This window comes from Artemia franciscana, chromosome 17 (assembly GCF_032884065.1).
Source record: "Artemia franciscana chromosome 17, ASM3288406v1, whole genome shotgun sequence".
NCBI lineage: Eukaryota > Metazoa > Arthropoda > Branchiopoda > Anostraca > Artemiidae > Artemia > Artemia franciscana.
The window spans coordinates 9,638,861-9,657,821 of NC_088879.1; the positions used below are offsets into that span (position 1 = coordinate 9,638,861).

The 18,961-nt window shown below is 34.5% G+C and overlaps 1 protein-coding gene across 1 annotated transcript in view; it reads right to left on the reverse strand.

Annotated features, from left to right (window-relative positions):
• Nucleotides 1-33: 33 nt before the first annotated feature.
• The window catches only part of LOC136037808 (E3 ubiquitin-protein ligase DCST1-like), a 30,154-nt gene continuing 11,226 nt past the window's right edge, over nt 34-18,961 (reverse strand). The window contains exons 3-4 of the mRNA XM_065720641.1: nt 14,867-15,026; nt 34-1,944 (exon numbers count right to left, since the gene is read on the reverse strand). Coding sequence (XP_065576713.1) covers nt 970-1,944; nt 14,867-15,026 — 1,135 coding nt within the window. The 3' untranslated portion in view covers nt 34-969. The remainder of the gene's footprint in view (nt 1,945-14,866; nt 15,027-18,961) is intronic.

Here is an 18,961-nt window from a genome sequence, read left to right on the forward strand (position 1 = left end):
CTACCCCTTAAGATATAAATTCTTTAGAAAAGATATCATTGACAAGATTTATTGAAGAATGTTTTGAGAAAAGATATCATTGACAAGATTTATTGAAGAATGTTTTGAGTAAAGAACGGAGAAAGACTGCAGAATAAAGAATATATTGAAGTCATAGTAGTCCGGATGTTATTATCACATAGAAATCAAAGAAAGCAAAATAATTTTATCACAGTTTTTTTGTGATAGCTTACCAATTTTACCGTTTACCGACATAAGACAGTTAACATTTTTAACGTGACAATGAAAAAGGAGCTTGGATGCCACAAACTTGATAGAACCCCTATTTGTATTTTGGAGATTACATTTCAAATTTAGTGTTTTAAACCATCTAGGCATAATTTCCTGGCGATCTTCTAATAAACATCTCCCTTCCCTGTCTGATGATGTCTTCACAAAAGACATCTTTGAATGCATTTTAGATTGTCTTACGGCCTTAGGAGTTTGGAAATAATTACTGAAAAGACCATCAAAGAAATCAAAATAATATTTTTACCATTTTCTTCGTTAATCTATCAACAGTTTACCTATTCTACTGTTGTTATATGAAACAGTCGCGTATTTTTAATGCTATAATAAATCCTTTTCGGCCAACCGTAAAGGGCTAAACAGAAAGCAGTTCGTCCGTGGTTGGGTTGGAAGGATGTCATAAACAAAGATTTAAGGGAAATGGGAACTCCCTGGGAGGGTGTAAAGAGAGAGACTTTGAACATATTGGGATGCAGGAGGAGTGTGAGTAGCTGTGCTGGCCTCAGGTTGCTTGGTGCTACGGTGAGTTGTTAGTAGTAGTAGTAGGTAATAAACTATAGATTGGATGCCTCAAACTTGATAGAAGCCTGATTTGTATCTTAGAGATTACATTTACCTTGACTGAATTGCCTTGTCGTTTTTCAGTCCCCTCCCCACCACCACCTTAATAAAAATTCAAGTCTATGTTTCATTTAGATCCATTATCTCTTGAGCATCTGGGTAAAATTTTTTGACAATACTCAACTTCGTTTTTTCGGCGTAAGGTTGAACACACATAGTAATAACAGCAAGAATGTAAATAAACCCGATTACAACTGGAAACATGAAATTAAATGGACTCGGTGTGGGTATACAAGTTTTGACGTTGACGTCATATTGTACACTTTCACTATTATTGAACGCACCGACTAGGACTTCAAATACTTTTGAAAATATGTTATCACCAACTATATTTAATGCTAGGGTCTTCGCTCCAAAACTAGGATATTCGATGTCTCCATGTCGACGAATGAGATCTAAAATCCAAAAGACCATATAGTCTGTTGCTAATACACAACCTGAAACTGCTACGTTTATAACCCACGTGGGAAGGCTTTTTTCAAATATTGGTATCAGCTGTTTCTTAATAGGCTTTTCTTCTTCTTCTTCCTCAACTGTGATCTTCTTTAAGTATTTTCCAATATAGTGCCAGCCGTCAAAAATAGGAGCTGCTAATGCTAGCGTCATCAGTCCTTTTAAAACATCTAAGAATTTAAAGACGCTAACTGAAACTGTGTCAAGTTCTCTTTTCACATTTTCAAAGAAATTTGCATTTGCTCGGGTCTCATTATTATCTATTTCCAGTTGTGCTAAAAAGTCAAAATCAGGATCAAGAAAGGTGGAAAATTCATCAAATTTTTTCTCAGCAATAATGAATTCCTTCGACAATGGTATATCAATACCACGAGCCGAGCTACACACATCATTCAACTGAGTTAGGTTCAAGCCGGAGCAAAATCGATCTCCAACATCTAAGATATTGCATACTTCGGAGACAATTGGGTCGAAAGCACTCAATGAAGGCGGAAGCTTTAACTTTGTCTTGCATAGCGCATATGCTTTTGTAACTAGGCCCTTACACGCTTCTGATGCTCTGTCTATGCCTTTCATACATTCCTGAAATAAATGACAAAAATTTTATAAATTTAAATAAAATTCTGAGTAGTGCACCATATATGAAGCTTCAGGAGCGTAAACCTATATAATCGACTAATATGCGAAAGACTCGAGTTAGCAAAAAATCGTATGATGCTTCACATCGAGTACCTAAAGCAGCAATGTACACATGGAACGGGGCTTGGGGCTTGGCTTACTTTCTTTTCTTTCCTAAATTATTCGGAATTTCTAATTACTTTGTATTCGAAATGTCACGTTAAATTGATTTTGTTGTTGGACCCCCTCCCCCGTAAAAAAATCCTTACGTGACTAATCTAAAGGCATCCTACCAAGCAACTTTTCTGACCATACAAGTTTCTGACATATTTTAGGAAAACCGTAATTATACCACTGTATAAGAAAGGTGATAAGAGTGAGTTTGGTAATTATCGAAGCGTTAGCCTTGTCTCTGTAGGTAGCAAATTACTTAGTAATATGATACTTTCCATACTGAGAGATACTTTAGACAAAGTAATGAGGGAAGAACAGTGCGGTTTTAGAAAAAGTAGAGGAAATGTTGACCTAATTGTCACTCTTAGGTTAACATTTGAGAAGTGCCTGAGTTATCAAATACCTTTGGTCCGCAGTTTTATAGATTATGAGCAAGCTTTCGATTCTTTTGATAGAAGAGCTTTATCGAAGGTCTTATCCTTGTATGGTATACCAGACAAATACATTAAAGTGATTAGTGCTATGTACAAGAATAGCACAGCTGTGGTGAAGGTAGGAAATGAGGCTAGCAGCTGGTTTCGTATTAAGTGAGGAGTTAAGCAGTGTTGTGTTCTATCCCCCTTTATATGGATCATTTTGATGGACTTTTTCCTAAGGCGCACAGTAAAGGCAATGGGAGAACACGGAATCAAATTAGAAGGAAAAAAACTTTCATGGGCTATCAAGTCAATGATTTAAGCATCCTAGATAAAAGTGTGAGCAAAAATGAAAAAAAAATGAATGAACTTTTAGTGGTTTTGTGCGTTCAGGGTGCTAGAAAAGGTTTGAAGATTAATATTAAGAAGACTAAGTCATTAAGGCTAGGAATAACTAAAGATGAAAAGGTGATGTTGGGTAAAGAAAAGATTAATCGGGTGGGAAGCTTCTCTTACCTATCTAGTATCATTAGTAAAGACGGCGGGAGCACTGAAGATGTTAAAAGTGGAATAGCCAATGCTCTGGGTTTTTTTTTCACAGTTGAAGAAAGCCTAGAAGAATAGGAAGATTAGTCTGTAAACAAAGATTAGAATATTGGAAGCTACAGTGATGACAGTGGCCAAATATGGTTCTGAAGTATGGACACTCCGAAAAGTGAATGACCATTTTCTTGATGTTTTCCAGAGAAACTGCCTATGGATTGTTCTGGGTACCCGGCTGACTGACTGTATTTCAAACAGCAGGCTGTACGGAACGTGCGGTTCAATCCCGCTTTCTAGGGCTATAATGAGAAAAAGGGGAGATGATTTGGGCATGTTCTGTGGACGATGGATGACTGATTGCCAAAGATTGTCCTTCTGGGCTAACCATCTAGGGCTAAATGGAAAGCAGGTCGCCCGCGGTTGGGGTGGGAAGGTACTATAAAGAAAGATTTAAATCAAATGGGAGCTTCCTGGGAGAGTGTAAAGAGGTAGGGTTTGAATAGATTAGGATGGAGGAGAAGCGTGCGTAGCTGTGTTTGCTTCAGCCAGCTTAGTGCTACGGTGAGTTTTTAACAGTAAAAGTAGTAGGTGTGGGGGAGAGGGCTTATAGAAAACTGTACAGAACGCATCCAAAATTTGCTTATGTAGATTTTTGTTACCTTTTTATAAATCGGACAATAATTTCGAGAGGTGAGGGTTCAATCCCCCCTCCGCTGGATAAGGCCTTGTTCATTGCTTTGTTCGAAAATATATGTCCGATACTGAACAATACATCTATAGCTGTTGTAGCTGCCATGAGTAAAATTAAACTACTTCAAAGGAGGAGGGAGAATGTCTGTACAAACTGTACAAATCAAACTACATACAAAGTAAAGGGAGGGTTGGGAGTCGTGAAATTCATACAGATGAATTAAAAACTACATCCAAGTTGAAGGGGGAGGGAGACAGGTAGGTTCATCTAAATGAAGGAAAAGTTTCACATAAGTATGCTATACCCAAGCTGAGGAGAGAGGGTTGGCTGGTTCATTTAAATGAAGTAAAAATTGCTGCAAGCTAATCCTACAAATGACAGGATATCCATAGATTTGCATTGTAAATTATTTAAAATAAAAATTTACGAGTTGTCAGTTCTATACCGAGCTGTCAGTATATAGCTGAATTTGTGAGAAAAAGTGACACACAATCTTACTACATCACATATTCAATTTATCGTAAATTTTTTAGGCTAAGCTATATCTTCTTATGCCTCTTATACCAATGGTTCCTCGCTAGCACGTTTATGGATCAGCCTTCCGTATTGTGTTGGGTCATCTGCTTGTTCCAGAGGGCATATGAGGTATCCTCCAAAGCTATTGCGTCATCTCCTCCTTTGTCTGCCAACATCTGTCATGGAACCTTCTCTTGAACAAATTTGTTGGTAGGCACGATATTTCCATTGGTTGTAGGTTACCCAGCCACCTTAGTTGCAATTAGCTTAGAAGTGGCCGTTGCACTTTCTCCAGAATAGTAATGTTCTGCTTCAACTACTTCTGAAGATGTTCGTTTGAAACCAGATGTCGATAAGTTTTTTTCAGGGCTCTGACTAAATCAAGCCTTTGGTACCAGGTTTGGCGCTCCTTTGTATCCAAGCTTTGTGTTGCAGCTTGCCAACTGAAGGACCCAGGGTAGCTGAAATCAGGAAAGCAGCTTTCTAGTTTTGGTGCCCTTTTAAAACCAATAAATAAAACAGATGACATAACAATGATGGCATAATGATAGCAAGTAATAGCGACGCAACCTATTTTATAATTATGTCTCTTCAGTTATAATTATGTTATAATATAACATATATAACATATATAACATAAATATAATATATTATGTTTGTCTATGTTATAATTATGTCTCTATAAGGTAGGGCAGGCGTAGATTTTCTCTGGAAAAATTAAATTTTAATTCTTTTGAATTTATGTTTTAGGTTATTGGGAGAGAGGGGTACGAGGTAATACATCATCTGAGGCTGGTCCACTGTTTCCCTCAATCTGTACCATTCACTTTTCTTTCCCTAGCTTGACGAGTTTTTCAAGAAAATGATCCCACTGGTAGCCTGTAAACACGCTCTTTATCTATAAGTTTGCTTATTATATGATTTTTACATAACACACAAAAGTCATCCACAGAAATTTATTAGACACAAAATGGGCAGATTTTATTTTTTGATTTTGACGTTAAATATCCATAGACAACTCCTCCATCAACATTTCAAAATATTATAAGATGTTGCAAAGAGTTCTTAGCAACATTAGTCTGTGAGCTATCTATACAGTCTTGTTTGAGAGTTCATACTGCAAACACCTTTTTTTTTGGAAATAATCATTAATACAGTAAGACAATTGTTATTCTCTGGCTGGTCATTCAAGGTGTTAGCAAGTCAATCGTGCGAAACCTGTTTTTTGCATAAGATTATTGTTGATAGCAAGCAATGATCTAAGGTGATTCTAACTAGATCGTAATTATTGATTTATTTAATGATGGCGAGCGTCAGCAAAAAGGATTTTGAAGACTTTAAAGTTAGCATTAATGCCAAACTGATGAAACTTGTTAAACTTGATATAATTTTGGCAAACGAAAACGAATTGTCACTAAAGTTTGTGAGTTTGAAAGCTGATATTGAAGTCATAAAATCGGATGGAATAGAACGAGGCAATAGGATTCGTGAACTCGAAAGTCAACTGAATGCTCATAAAGCTTCCTGCGAATTACTGTCGAAAGAACTATTGCTAATTGACTTAAAAAGCAGAAAAAAAACCTCACCATTCATGTTCTACGAAACGAAAAGGGTAACCAAACCCTGGAATCTAACGTGGAATCATGGATCAGTGATACTTTGGGAATTTCTAGCCCTATTACAATAGACAATTTGTATAGACTGGGGTCTAAAACAAGCAATAACATTACCACTTGGCGAGGCTCATCGAAAACTGAGACGTTAAAACCAGTTTTTCTTTCCCTTAGCAAAGACAAAGATGTGCAATTAATTATGCGTAATGTGGGGAAGCTTAAAGGGTCCGGAGCTCGCGTTGTGTCTGATCTTCCTCCCAAACTTAACGATATCAGGAACAGCCTCCTTGCTAAGGCTAAAGGTCTGCGCGAAGCAGGAAAATGGGAGTCCCCAGGATCAAACAAAAGGGAGCGGATCTATGGTTAGAAGTGTGTCACCTGAACTCTGATAAGTGGATAAAATACGATGACCATCATGAAACTTATTAGTTATTATTGAACTCCAGTGAAGATTATAATGATTATTTAAAATGTCTATTAGTCCTTTTAAGTGACAACAGTTGAAAGTTCTTCTTTTTTCTTTTCTTTTTTTTTTTTTTTTGATGGGGTTTTGTCGAGATAAGTGATGATTTTTGCTGTTAGTATGGGTTATATTTTAATTTGTAGGGAAATATATATGTGTATGTATAGGTATATATATATATATATATCTATATATATAAAAATAAGTTGTCTGTCTGTGGATGGATGGATGGATCAGGTGACGTCACCTGAAAAAACTGGATCAGGTGACGTCAAAACTGAAAAAACTAAAAAAAGGCAAAAACTACAAAAAAAACTAAAAACTAATAAAAAAAATAAAAAAGCTAAAAAACTAAAAAAACTATAAAGGTAAAAACCAATAAAAAACTAAAAAAAAAACTGAAAAAACTAAAAAAAGGCAAAAACTACAAAAAAAACTAAAAACTAATAAAAAAAGTAAAAAAGCTAAAAAACTAAAAAAACTAAAAAAACTAAAAAAAGGTAAAAAACTAAAAAAAAATAAAAAATAAAAAAAAAAAAAGGAAAAAACTGAAAAATAAGCTAAAATAAAGGTAAAAACCAATAAAAAACTAAAAAAAAAAAGGAAAAAACTAATAAATGACGACACTCAAAGAGAAAGCGACCAGGACAAAAGGAATGTTCGATTAGCAATCAACAAAGCACCGGGACACAGGGAGTATAAATGACGACCAGGACATAAGTAAAAAAAAAAAAACTATCTATATATATAAAAATAAGTTGTCTGTGGATCTGTGGATCGTGGATCAGGTGACGTCACCTGAAAAAACTGGATCAGGTGACGTCAAAACTGAAAAAACTAAAAAAAGGCAAAAACTACAAAAAAAACTAAAAACTAATAAAAAAAATAAAAAAGCTAAAAAACTAAAAAAACTAAAAAAAGGCAAAAACTACAAAAAAAACTAAAAACTAATAAAAAAGCTAAAAAACTAAAAAAACTAAAAAAAAGGCAAAAACTACAAAAAAACTAAAAACTAATAAAAAAAATAAAAAAGCTAAAAAACTAAAAAAACTAAAAAAACTAAAAAAAGGTAAAAAACTAAAAAAACTAAAAACTAAAAAAAACTAAAAAAGGTAAAAACTAAAAGAACTAAAAAAGAAAAAAATAAATGACGACACTCAAAGAGAAAGCGACCAGGACAAAAGGAATGTTCGATTAGCAATCAACAAAGCACCGGGACACAGGGAGTATAAATGACGACCAGGACACAAGTAAAAAAAAAAATTAACAAAACTAAAAAGAAGGTAAAAACTACAAAAAAACTAAAAAGAAAAAAAACTAAAAACTAATAAAAAAACTAAAAAATCTAAAAATCTAAATAAACTAAAAAAGAAAAAAAAAGGAAAAAAATAAAGGAGAAAAACAAAACTAAAAAACGAATGTATATACAGACCGGGACACCGGGATACAAATGACGACCGGGACCCGGGACACAGGGAATATAAATGACGACCGGGACACAGGGACACAACTACAACGGGGACACCGGGGGAAACAGGGGGATGTAAATGACGACCGGGACACCGGGACAGGGAATGGTCGATTAGCAATCACCATCAACAAAGCTCAAGGGCAATCATTAGAATCATGAGGTATAGATCTGAATACAGATTGTTTTCCCATGGACCATTATATGTTGCATGTTCAAGAGTCGGTAAACCTGACAATCTATTTATATGCAAAGACAATGGGACAGCAAAGAATGTTGTATATTCGCAAGTTTTACGTAGTTAAAACCATATATATATATCTATCTATATTCACAGGTGGGACATAGGGACACAACTACAATGGCGCGTAACTATTATGGCGCGTAACGACTTACGCGCACGGGGGGGCTTGGGGGGGCGCGAAGCGCCCCCACCAACTAGGTGTTGGGGTGGCGCGAAGCGCCACCCCATCAGCTAGTATATATATATATATATATATATATATATATATATATATATATATATATATATATATGTGTGTGTGTATGTATGTGTGTGTATGTATATATGTATATATATATATATATATATATATATATATATATATATACTAGCTGTTGGGGTGGCGCTTCGCGCCACCCCAACACCTAGTTGGTGGGGGCGCTTCGCGCCCCCCCCAAGCCCCCCCGCGCGCGTAAGTCGTTACGCGCCATAATAGTTACGCGCCATTGTAGTTGTGTCCCTATGTCCCACCTGTGAATATAGATATATATATATATATGGTTTTAACTACGTAAAACTTGCGAATATACAACATTCTTTGCTGTCCCATTGTCTTTGCATATAAATAGATTGTCAGGTTATCCCCCTGTTTCCCCCGGTGTCCCCGTTGTAGTTGTGTCCCTGTGTCCCGGTCGTCATTTATATTCCCTGTGTCCCGGGTCCCGGTCATCATTTGTATCCCGGTGTCCCGGTCTGTATATACATTCGTTTTTTAGTTTTGTTTTTCTCCTTTATTTTTTTCCTTTTTTTTTCTTTTTTAGCTTATTTAGATTTTTAGATTTTTTAGTTTTTTTTATTAGTTTTTAGTTTTTATTTCTTTTTAGTTTTTTTGTCCCGGTCGTCATTTATATCCCCCTGTTTCCCCCGGTTTCCCCGTTGTAGTTGTGTCCCTGTGTCCCGGTCGTTATTTATTTTTTAGTTTTTTACCTTTTTTTAGTTTTTTTAGTTTTTTAGCTTTTTCATTTTTTTTATTAGTTTTTAGTTTTTTTGTAGTTTTTGCCTTTTTTTTAGTTTTTTTAGTTTTTTAGCTTTTTTATTAGTTTTTAGTTTTTTTTGTAGTTTTTGCCTTTTTTTAGTTTTTTAGTTTTTTAGCTTTTTTATTTTTTTTATTAGTTTTTAGTTTTTTTTGTAGTTTTTGCCTTTTTTTAGTTTTTTCAGTTTTGACGTCACCTGATCCAGTTTTTTCAGGTGACGTCACCTGATCCACGATCCACAGATCCACAGACAACTTATTTTTATATATATAGATAGTTTTTTTTTTTTACTTATGTCCTGGTCGTCATTTATACTCCCTGTGTCCCGGTGCTTTGTTGATTGCTAATCGAACATTCCTTTTGTCCTGGTCGCTTTCTCTTTGAGTGTCGTCATTTATTAGTTTTTTCCTTTCTTTTTTAGTTTTTTATTGGTTTTTTGTTTTTTATTTTTTTTAGTTTTTTACCTTTTTTTAGTTTTTTTAGTTTTTTTAGTTTTTTAGCTTTTTTACTTTTTTTATTAGTTTTTAGTTTTTTTTTGTAGTTTTTGCCTTTTTTTAGTTTTTTCAGTTTTTTTTTTAGTTTTTTATTGGTTTTTACCTTTATAGTTTTTTTAGTTTTTTAGCTTTTTTATTTTTTTTATTAGTTTTTAGTTTTTTTTTGTAGTTTTTGCCTTTTTTTAGTTTTTTCAGTTTTGACGTCACCTAATCCAGTTTTTTCAGGTGACGTCACCTGACACATCCATCCATCCATCCACAGACAGACAACTTATTTTTATATATATAGATATATATATATATATATATATATATATATATATATATATATATATATATATATATATATATATATGTATATATATATATATATTTGTTTCTTTTTTTCTGGTCGTCATCATGGTTTGTTTAGAATTTAAATACGATCTAGCCGTAACAATCATGGTCCTTTTTTTTTCTTTTGTTGTCTTCTCTTTCTTTGTCTAGTGTTAGTAGGTCTAGTGAAAAAAATCAGGTTTCGAGGTCTTGTTTGTTCTCTGCCACTTTTTTACCCGATTTGCCTGATTAGTGGTGCGATGCCATTTCCATTTTTCCATCGTGCCTGCCTGGGACATAAGGTAAAGATGAAATTTATATATAACACGTGAGTGGTGGGGAGTCTGGGGGAAGATTGGGGAGCCGCCTTGGTGATCAGCTTGATCTAAAAAATATTTATTTTGATTTTTCCCCTTTTGCTAAAGGTGTTTATGATGATCACTTAGCTAGCCTTCCTGCTACTGATTTTTTATTTGAAGGGGATTTAGGAACACCTGTAATTGATGGGAATTTAAGATCAGCACGTTCTTAAGTAAAGAAAATGCAGAATTCATGAATGGTGATGGATTTAAATTTATATCTAAGAATAGGGAAAATAGACAGGGTGGCGGGGTTGGACTTTTTCTTCAGGATGATATTCCATTTGTTGTGAAGAAGCAACTATCTAAGCATGACCAAGAGATGACTTTTGAGAGCTTTTGTATTGAGTGTGTGATTGATAATAGGAAAGTTCTTGTCTGTGTTGTTTATCGATCACCATCGGCTTCGTTACAAGATTTTTTGCGAATTTATGAATGCTTCATTGAAGATGTGACTAATTTGAATTCTGAGCAAGTTCTGGTAATGGGTGATTTTAATATTAATTTATTGTTAGCTCAGACAAATAGACCGGGAATTTCTAATCATTTGCATGAAAAATCGCTTGAGTTTCTATGCATGAACCTATCAAAATCACTTTTACCATCATGCAGGTCTGCGACCCGGGTTACGGAAGATACGGCTACTCTCATTGATAATATTTTTTCTACTATCCCCGTTGCTCTTTCGCATATTATATTTACAGATGTTTCTGACCATTGTGTTGTAGTTGCCGATGTTGGAATTAATCACAGACCAAAATTTTCGGAATTTAAACAAACTCGAAAAATTGATAAAGAAGGGATGGATAAATTGAGGAACCTTTTGTATTTAAATGAATGGACTGCAATTCTAGAATGTGAATGCCCTGAGGTTTCTACGGCTCTGTTTTTAAAATATTTCCGTGAGTGCTTGGATGAAGCATGTCCATTGAGGCGCATTAAAATAAAAAAATATACACTCCCTAGAAAATCATGGATCTCACGCGGGCTTCTACACTCTATTTCAATGAAAAATAAGCTATTTAAAATATCTATGTTATTCCAATCTAATAAAAATAAAGAAGAGTTTAAAAAGTATAAAAATGTCCTGACACAGTTTAATTCGGAAAGCAAAAGCTAGATATTTTGAAAAATCTTTTGTAGAAGCTCGTGGGGATCAAAAACACACTTGGAGACTTATTAACTCTCTGTTGGGAAGGTCTCAGAAATCTTCATTTCCGAATGAAATGTTACGTGGTGATGGTACTTTTTCTTCCGATGAGCAGGAAATAGTGAACTTGCTCAATGCTCATTTTGTAAGCATCGGTGAAAAAACAGCTAATGCATCTCATGTTTCTCCAAATAATAATAATAATGATTTATTTAAAGATCACATGCCCCCTCCCTCTGATAAAAGCATGTTCCTTTCCCCGGTCACTGAAATTAAACTAAAACAAATCATATCTAAAATGAAGAACGGTTCATCTGAAGCCCTTGATTGATCTTCAACTAATTTGGTCAAAGAAGTATTCCCAGTTATATCACCGGTGTTATGCCACATTATTAATCTTATATTTGTAACTGGTGTCTATCCTTCAACATTTAAATCAGCAAGAATTGTGGCCCTACATAAAGGTGATGACCCGAGGCTTCCTGCTAATTATCGTCCTATATCGATACTCTCTGCTTTTTCGAAGGTTGTAGAGCGAGCACTGTATAACAGAATTTATTATTTTTTGAGAAATTTGAATACATTTCTAAACTTCAGTTTGGATTTAGAAAAGAGCACTGCACTGATCATCCTATGGCTATTATTGTCCAACATATTAGTGATTGTCTTGACCGTGACGAAACGCCTGCAACTATATGTTTAGACATACAGAAAGCTTTTGATTCCATTTCTCATCAAATTCTTTTGTATAAGCTTTCGAATGCTGGTATTCGTGGTAATTGCCTTAGGTTACTTGAATCATATCTTCATGGGAGGCAGTAGATACTTATATATAATGATGTTAAATCTGATTCTTTACAGCATTCAGATAAGGTTGGTGTTCCCCAGGGATCCGTATTAGGACCTCTGCTTTTCCTAGTTTACATTAATGATTTGTGCTCAGATACTGGAGTTTCTTCTAACTTCTTCTAAACTTCTTCTAAACTTTCTTCTAAACTTCTAAGCGAAGTTTATTATTTACAGCAGAACGGGTCACAAGTTTCCATATATAGAATCAGTTTCCCTTTCTGCGAAAGATCCTGAATCTGTTATTGAAAGGGTTGTATCAATAAGATATTTGGGAGTTGTGTTTGATGAGAATTTGTCATGGAAAGAGCAAATTAATCAGGTTAGAGCAAAGTCTGCCCGTGGAGTTGGTATAATGTGCAGACTGAAAAACCTTCTTCCATATTGCGCTCTTAAATCCCTTTACTTTTCCCTTGTGCAATCCCATTTTGACTATGCATCTATTATTTTTTGAACACTTTTAAAAGTAATGTTACCCCTTTACAGATTATCCAAAATAAAGCAATTCGTATCCTTAAACCTTTTCTGCCATCGCCATCAAATTTCCCCTTAAAATCCACAACAGAGACCCTTTTTTCACTTCATAATATTCTTCCTGTTCGGCAAAGTATCCATTTTTAAGTGTTATGTTTAAGATTAAGCTTGAACGAGAAAAGCTTCCCAGATATTTTGCATCGATGGGTCTTATTTCTTTTCCTTCATCTTCACAAGTTGAAACCCGTGGTAAATATAATCTGCGGACTCCTAAGGTAGTTACAGAGAGGTCGCGTTTTAGCCTGAGGTGTTTGATTCCTCTACATTGGGAAAGATTGAAAAATGAGATTGATTTTAATGTAAGCATAGATGCTATAAGACGGAAGTTGAAAAGAGTGCTGATTGAAATTTATAAATCTAAATAATATGACATTTTTTTAAGTTATGTTTATTATTGTTTTAAGTTAATGGGTTGGTCTCTGGGGTTCGCCCATGAGGCCTCCAGATGTCTTATGACTCACTTGGTTTTAAGTTGTAAATTTAATTGTGTCTCCAAATGGTGGGCGGAGGATAGAAATGGTATCGTACGGCACGGGATTTGTTTTTTGTTGTTTGTTTTTTGTTTTTTATTTATTTCTGCCGAGATTGGTTAGAGAACTATTTATTTTTAATTTTTGTGCAGATTTAGTGTTGCTTAAAGGTAGCTCAATTGCATTCGAGTTATACTCTCAGACTTGAGTTACCTAATATTTTGTATATATTGGTTATATTAAAAGAACCTTGAACCTTGAACAAATTCTTCGTAAACTTTATTCGTGGCATTCGAATCCCTTTCAGTCAATCAGTCAGATAAGATTTTAACCCTCTGACTGCTTCTATTGCTGCCAGAAATACTTTGTTTGAGTCAGCTAGCAAGTGCCACTCGCTTGGGACTTTCAGAAAAATTATAAATCATTAGTAACCGCTGGACAATTTATTTTTTATGCCTTCAGTTCAAAGTGGAGTTGACATATCTGGGCTGAGTTGGAATTGGTTGTTTTGTTGTTGATTGTGGATGGCACTTTACTCTGGCTTGGTATTCAGTGCAGAGTCAGCGAAGAGAAGCTGCTCGAAGCCGTGTCCCAGGGGGGAGCACCGTGTTAGAGCCTCAGTTCAAAATTTTTGTACGAATTACAAAAACGAGACATGAATGCGTATAAACAACTTTTAAGGCTTTTTTTAAAGTTCCTTTTTAGACCCCCCCCCTCCGAAAAAGTTTCTAGATTGAGTTTTTTTTGTTTATTTTTTTTTAGTTTCTCTCATAGTTTATTGAGAATTATTATGGGGCTATTATTGTTTATTGCTTATTGATTAATATTATTATTTCTGTTATTGCGTTTGCTTAGATTAATATGAATATGCTTTGCATAATCTCATCGCCGGACTCAAATTCTGAGTCCTGCAGCGTGTGTCTGCAACTGGGTTTGAACTCTCGGTCCCGTGTTACCAAGTTAATATCAAACCCACTGTGCCACTACGGGACTATGATTGTTTATTAACTGTATATGAATAAATATATATCTATTGGTTATTTACATTTTTACTGTTTAATGCCGGACACACGTAGCTTTTTTCGGTCACCGATTTCAGCAGCTCAGTAGACAAACGATAGTGGTACAAAAACAATGTCCTTATGCGCGAGATTTCCAAGACTAAACGTCATGGACATCAATAGTCAACTGCAGTTTATCAATAGATGCATGATTGATCTCAACTTATTAGTTAGTTTGTTCATTAGTACTATTGTGTTTTTCTATTATTTTTTTCTTTAATTTTTATTTCATTAAAAAAATTGTTTAAATTTTAAATTATTTCACTATTCATTTATAAAGTTCTTTTATTGTTAAATATTTAATTATTATTATTATCTGTTAGTACTTCTGACTTTCCTATTTAAGAGAAGGAAACGATTAGGGATTTCTTTTTTTTTGATGATCACGATGAAAGTCGGTGCCGTTTTCGTAAATCGGCACCGAAAACTAGAAAATTTGGTTGATCGGCTCTGAAAAAAAGCCGCGTGTATTTCGCCCCTTAGTACAGTGGAAAGAGCTCTTAAGTATCAGCCTACCTTTTCAGCTCCAGTTACAAAATTTCTTGCTTTATTTACACCTTCTACGACGACATCGACGCCTGATTTCACGTCGCCGAATGACTTGCGTATGTCGCTTGCCGCACTGCCGACAGTCTCTACTGATTCTTTAACACTTGTTGCCAAGTCAACAAATGTCCTGAAAGAAATTAACTCCAAAAAGAACAAATTAAAGCAATAAATTTTGTTATTATTAAACTAGCCTAGATTATTCGCTTATAAACGAGCAAATGTTTACAGATAAAAACAGGTATATATGCTGCCATTTCTTGTTTTAGTTAAGGTTAATGTCCCTGCATCCACTGCTTTCAATTTTCTTGATCTTGCCTTCTATCCCGACATGTCAGCAAGAGCAATTTCTTGTAAAATAATCTTTAAAAGTGGATCTAAAATTTTGCCGTTTTTCCGATATATTTCTCTAGAAATAGAAAAAAAATCAAAAGCGAAACCCGGTAATCCTTTTTTTTTGGAGAAAGCCTCTGGAGCGTAAAAAATGGCAAATTTGAAGAAATCGAAATTACTACAAATTTAAAAAAGACTCTTTAAATTAATGAATTACTTAGTCAATTGAAAACTTAAGATTTTTAAAATATATTCCTCTGTGGTAGATTTTTTTTGTTTTTTTTTTTTTTACGTTTTGGACTCTTTTAGAACACGGATAAGAGTGACAAAATTGAAATTATCTTCAAATATTAGCTTTTATTTAGTTTAGTGTATTCTAAACTTTTCAGATTTCTAATCCAAAATGACTAAAAATATATTAGTATAGATATAAAATAAATTAAAACATTAATTTACATACATTAATGCAAAAGACTAATAAATGTAAAAAAAACAGTTTTTCAAGTGAAAGTAAAGTGCAACATTGAAACTTAAAATGAAGAAAAAATTATTTCGTGTGTGCGGGGAACTGTCCTTGCCCCTCCTTTATCTTTAAGCTAAAGTGTCAAAATAATACGCTGAAAGCTGTCATGATTGCAAAATATGTGAAACCTACTTTCTATTTTCTTTTAAAAATTCGAGCTGAAAATAATGTTGCTTAAAGCAAATGTACATTAATGAGCTCTCCCACTCTTGAGATATTGTGAAAATATTTCTTATTATTGGTTTATTATTATAAATAATAATTTATTATTTCTTATTATTTCTTATTATTTCTTATTAGTGGGAGAAATATTTCTCCCACTCTTGAAAATATTTCTTATTCCATTCCAGTTGCCCTTGTGCTCGAGCAGTCATTTTTAAGCGTTCGGAACAAAAAGTCAAATTTCAGTGCGACGAGCATGGCGTGTTAGTGAGGGGCAGTTCCCTAATGTAAGGAGTAATTTCTGTTCATTCTAAGTTTTAATGCTGTTCTTTGCTTTCATTTGAAAAAACTTTTTTCTTCAATTTCTGATCGTTTTAATAACTATCAAGGGTCTAAATGAAAGGAGGGGAAGAGCCCTCTGAAACCCGACTTTGAATCGAAGTTGAACTTTTGTAGAATACTACTCCGAAAAAAGGGCTCGTTTACCGTGTTTTCTTTTGGAAATAAGTATAATTGTCCTAAAAAACCATCTTCTCCGCAATGTATACATACATATATCTACATATATATATATATATATATATATATATATATATATATATATATATACTAGCTGTTGGGGTGGCGCTTCGCGCCACCCCAACACCTAGTTGGTGGGGCGCTTCGCGCCCCCCCAAGCCCCCCCGCGCGCGTAAGTCGTTACGCGCCATATTAGTTACGCGCCATTGTAGTTGTGTCCCTGTGTCCCACCTGTGAATAGAGATAGATATAAATATATGTTTTTAACTACGTAAAACATGCGAATATACAACATTCTTCGCTGTCCCATTGTCTGTGCATATAAATAGATTGTCAGGTTTACTGACTCTTGAACATGCAACATATAATTGTCCATGGGAAAAACAATCCGTATTCAGATCTATACCTCATTATTCTAATGATGTGTCCCTGTGTCCTGGTCGTCATTTATATTCCCTGTGTCCCGGTCGTCATTTGTGTCCCGGTGTCCCAGTTTGTAATTTCTCTTTGAGTGTCCCGGTCGTCATTTATATTCCCTGTGTCCCGGTGTCCCGGTCGTCATTTGTGTCCCGGTGTCCCGGTCTGTAATTTCTATTCGAACAATCCCTGTGTCATTATATATCCCGCCTGTGCCCCCGGCGTCCCCGTTGTAGTTGTGTCCCTGTGTCCCGGTCGTCATTTATATTCCCTGTGTCCCGGTCGTGATTTGTGTCCGGGTGTCCCAGTCTGTAATCTCTCTTTGAGGTTCCCGGTCGTCACTTATATTCCCTCTGTCTCAGTCTAATGACGTCACCGTCAAAGCAAAAATGACGACAACTAATTTCATGACGTCAGTCGACACAGAAACATGACGTCACCTGATCCACAGACAGACAGACAGACAACTTATTTTTATATGTATATATATATATATATATATATATATATATATATATATATATATATATATATATATATATATATATATATATATATATATATATATATATATATATATATATATATATATATATATATATATATATATATATATATATATATATATATATATATATATATTGTCCTAACGAAAATCACACCATCGCATTCAGCGTATTAGAGAACCCCATAGAAAAAATCTCAAGGTCCAATCTACAAAAATGTGGAATTTCGTATTTTTTGCCAGAAGACAGATCACGGGTGCGTGTTTATTTGTTTTTGTTTTGTTTTTTACCCAGGGGTCATCGTATCGACCAAGTGGTCCTGGAGTGTTCCACTCATTCTAACGGAAATGAAAAGTTCTAGTGCCCTTTTTAAGTGACCAAAAAAATTGGAGGGCACCTAGGCCCCCTCACACGCTCATATTTTCCCCAAAATCAACAGATCAAAATTTTGATATAGCCATTTTGTTCTGCATAGTTGAAAACCATAATAAATATGTCTTTGGGGATGACTTACTCCCCCAAAGTCCCTGGGGACTGCAAGTTACAAACTTTGATCAATGTTTACATACAGTAATGGTTATTGGGAAGTGTACCGACGTTTTCAGGGGGATTTTTTGGTTTGGGTGTGGGGTTGAGGGGAGGGGAATATGTGGGAGGATCTTTCCTTGGAGAAATATTTCATGGGGGAAGAGAAATTCAATGAAAAGGGTGCAGGATTTTCTAGCATTTCTATTAAAAAGAAAACAATGAACATATAAACATGAAAAGTTTCTTCAATTGAAAGTACATAGTAGCATTAAAACTTTTTATTATTTTAATGATTATTACGCATATGAGGGGTTCTAAAAATACTTTAGCATAAAGAGCAAGGTATTTAGAAGGAGATAAATACTTCGCTCTTTATGCTAAAGTATTTATAGTAATTTCAACTATTTATTCTACGGCCTTCTGATTCAGGGATCATTCTTAAAAGAATTGGGACAAAACTTAAGATTTAATGTGAAGAGCGAGTTACGTAAGTTAATTCTTAAGTTACGTATATTTTTTACTAATAAAAACGTTCGTTAAAAATTAAAAGTTCTAGTTGCCTTTTTAAGTAACCGAAAAATTGGAGGGCAACTAGGCCTCCTTCCCCATCCCTTATTTTTCAAAATCGTCTGATCAAAACTAAGAGAAAGCCATTTAGCCAAAAAAAGAATTAATATGCAAATTTCATTTTAATAATTTATGTACGGAGAGCCAAAATCAAACATGCATTAATTCAAAAACGTTCAGAAATTAAATAAATAAAAACTAGTTTTTTTAACTGAAAGTAAGGAGCGACATTAAAACTTAAAACGAACAGAAATTACTCCGTATATGAAATGGGTTGTCCCCTCCGCAATCCCTCGCTCTTTACGCTAAAGCTTTTAATTGTTTTAAAAAGTAGAATTGTGGCAAAGAGTCAAACTTTAGCGTAAAGAGCGAGGGATTGCGGAGGGGACAGCCCATTTCATATACGGTGTAATTTCTGTTCGTTTTAAGTTTTAATGTCGCTCCTTACTTTCAGTTAAAAAAAACTAGTTTTTTTATTTAATCAACCATAAAGAATAATCCATAGACAGG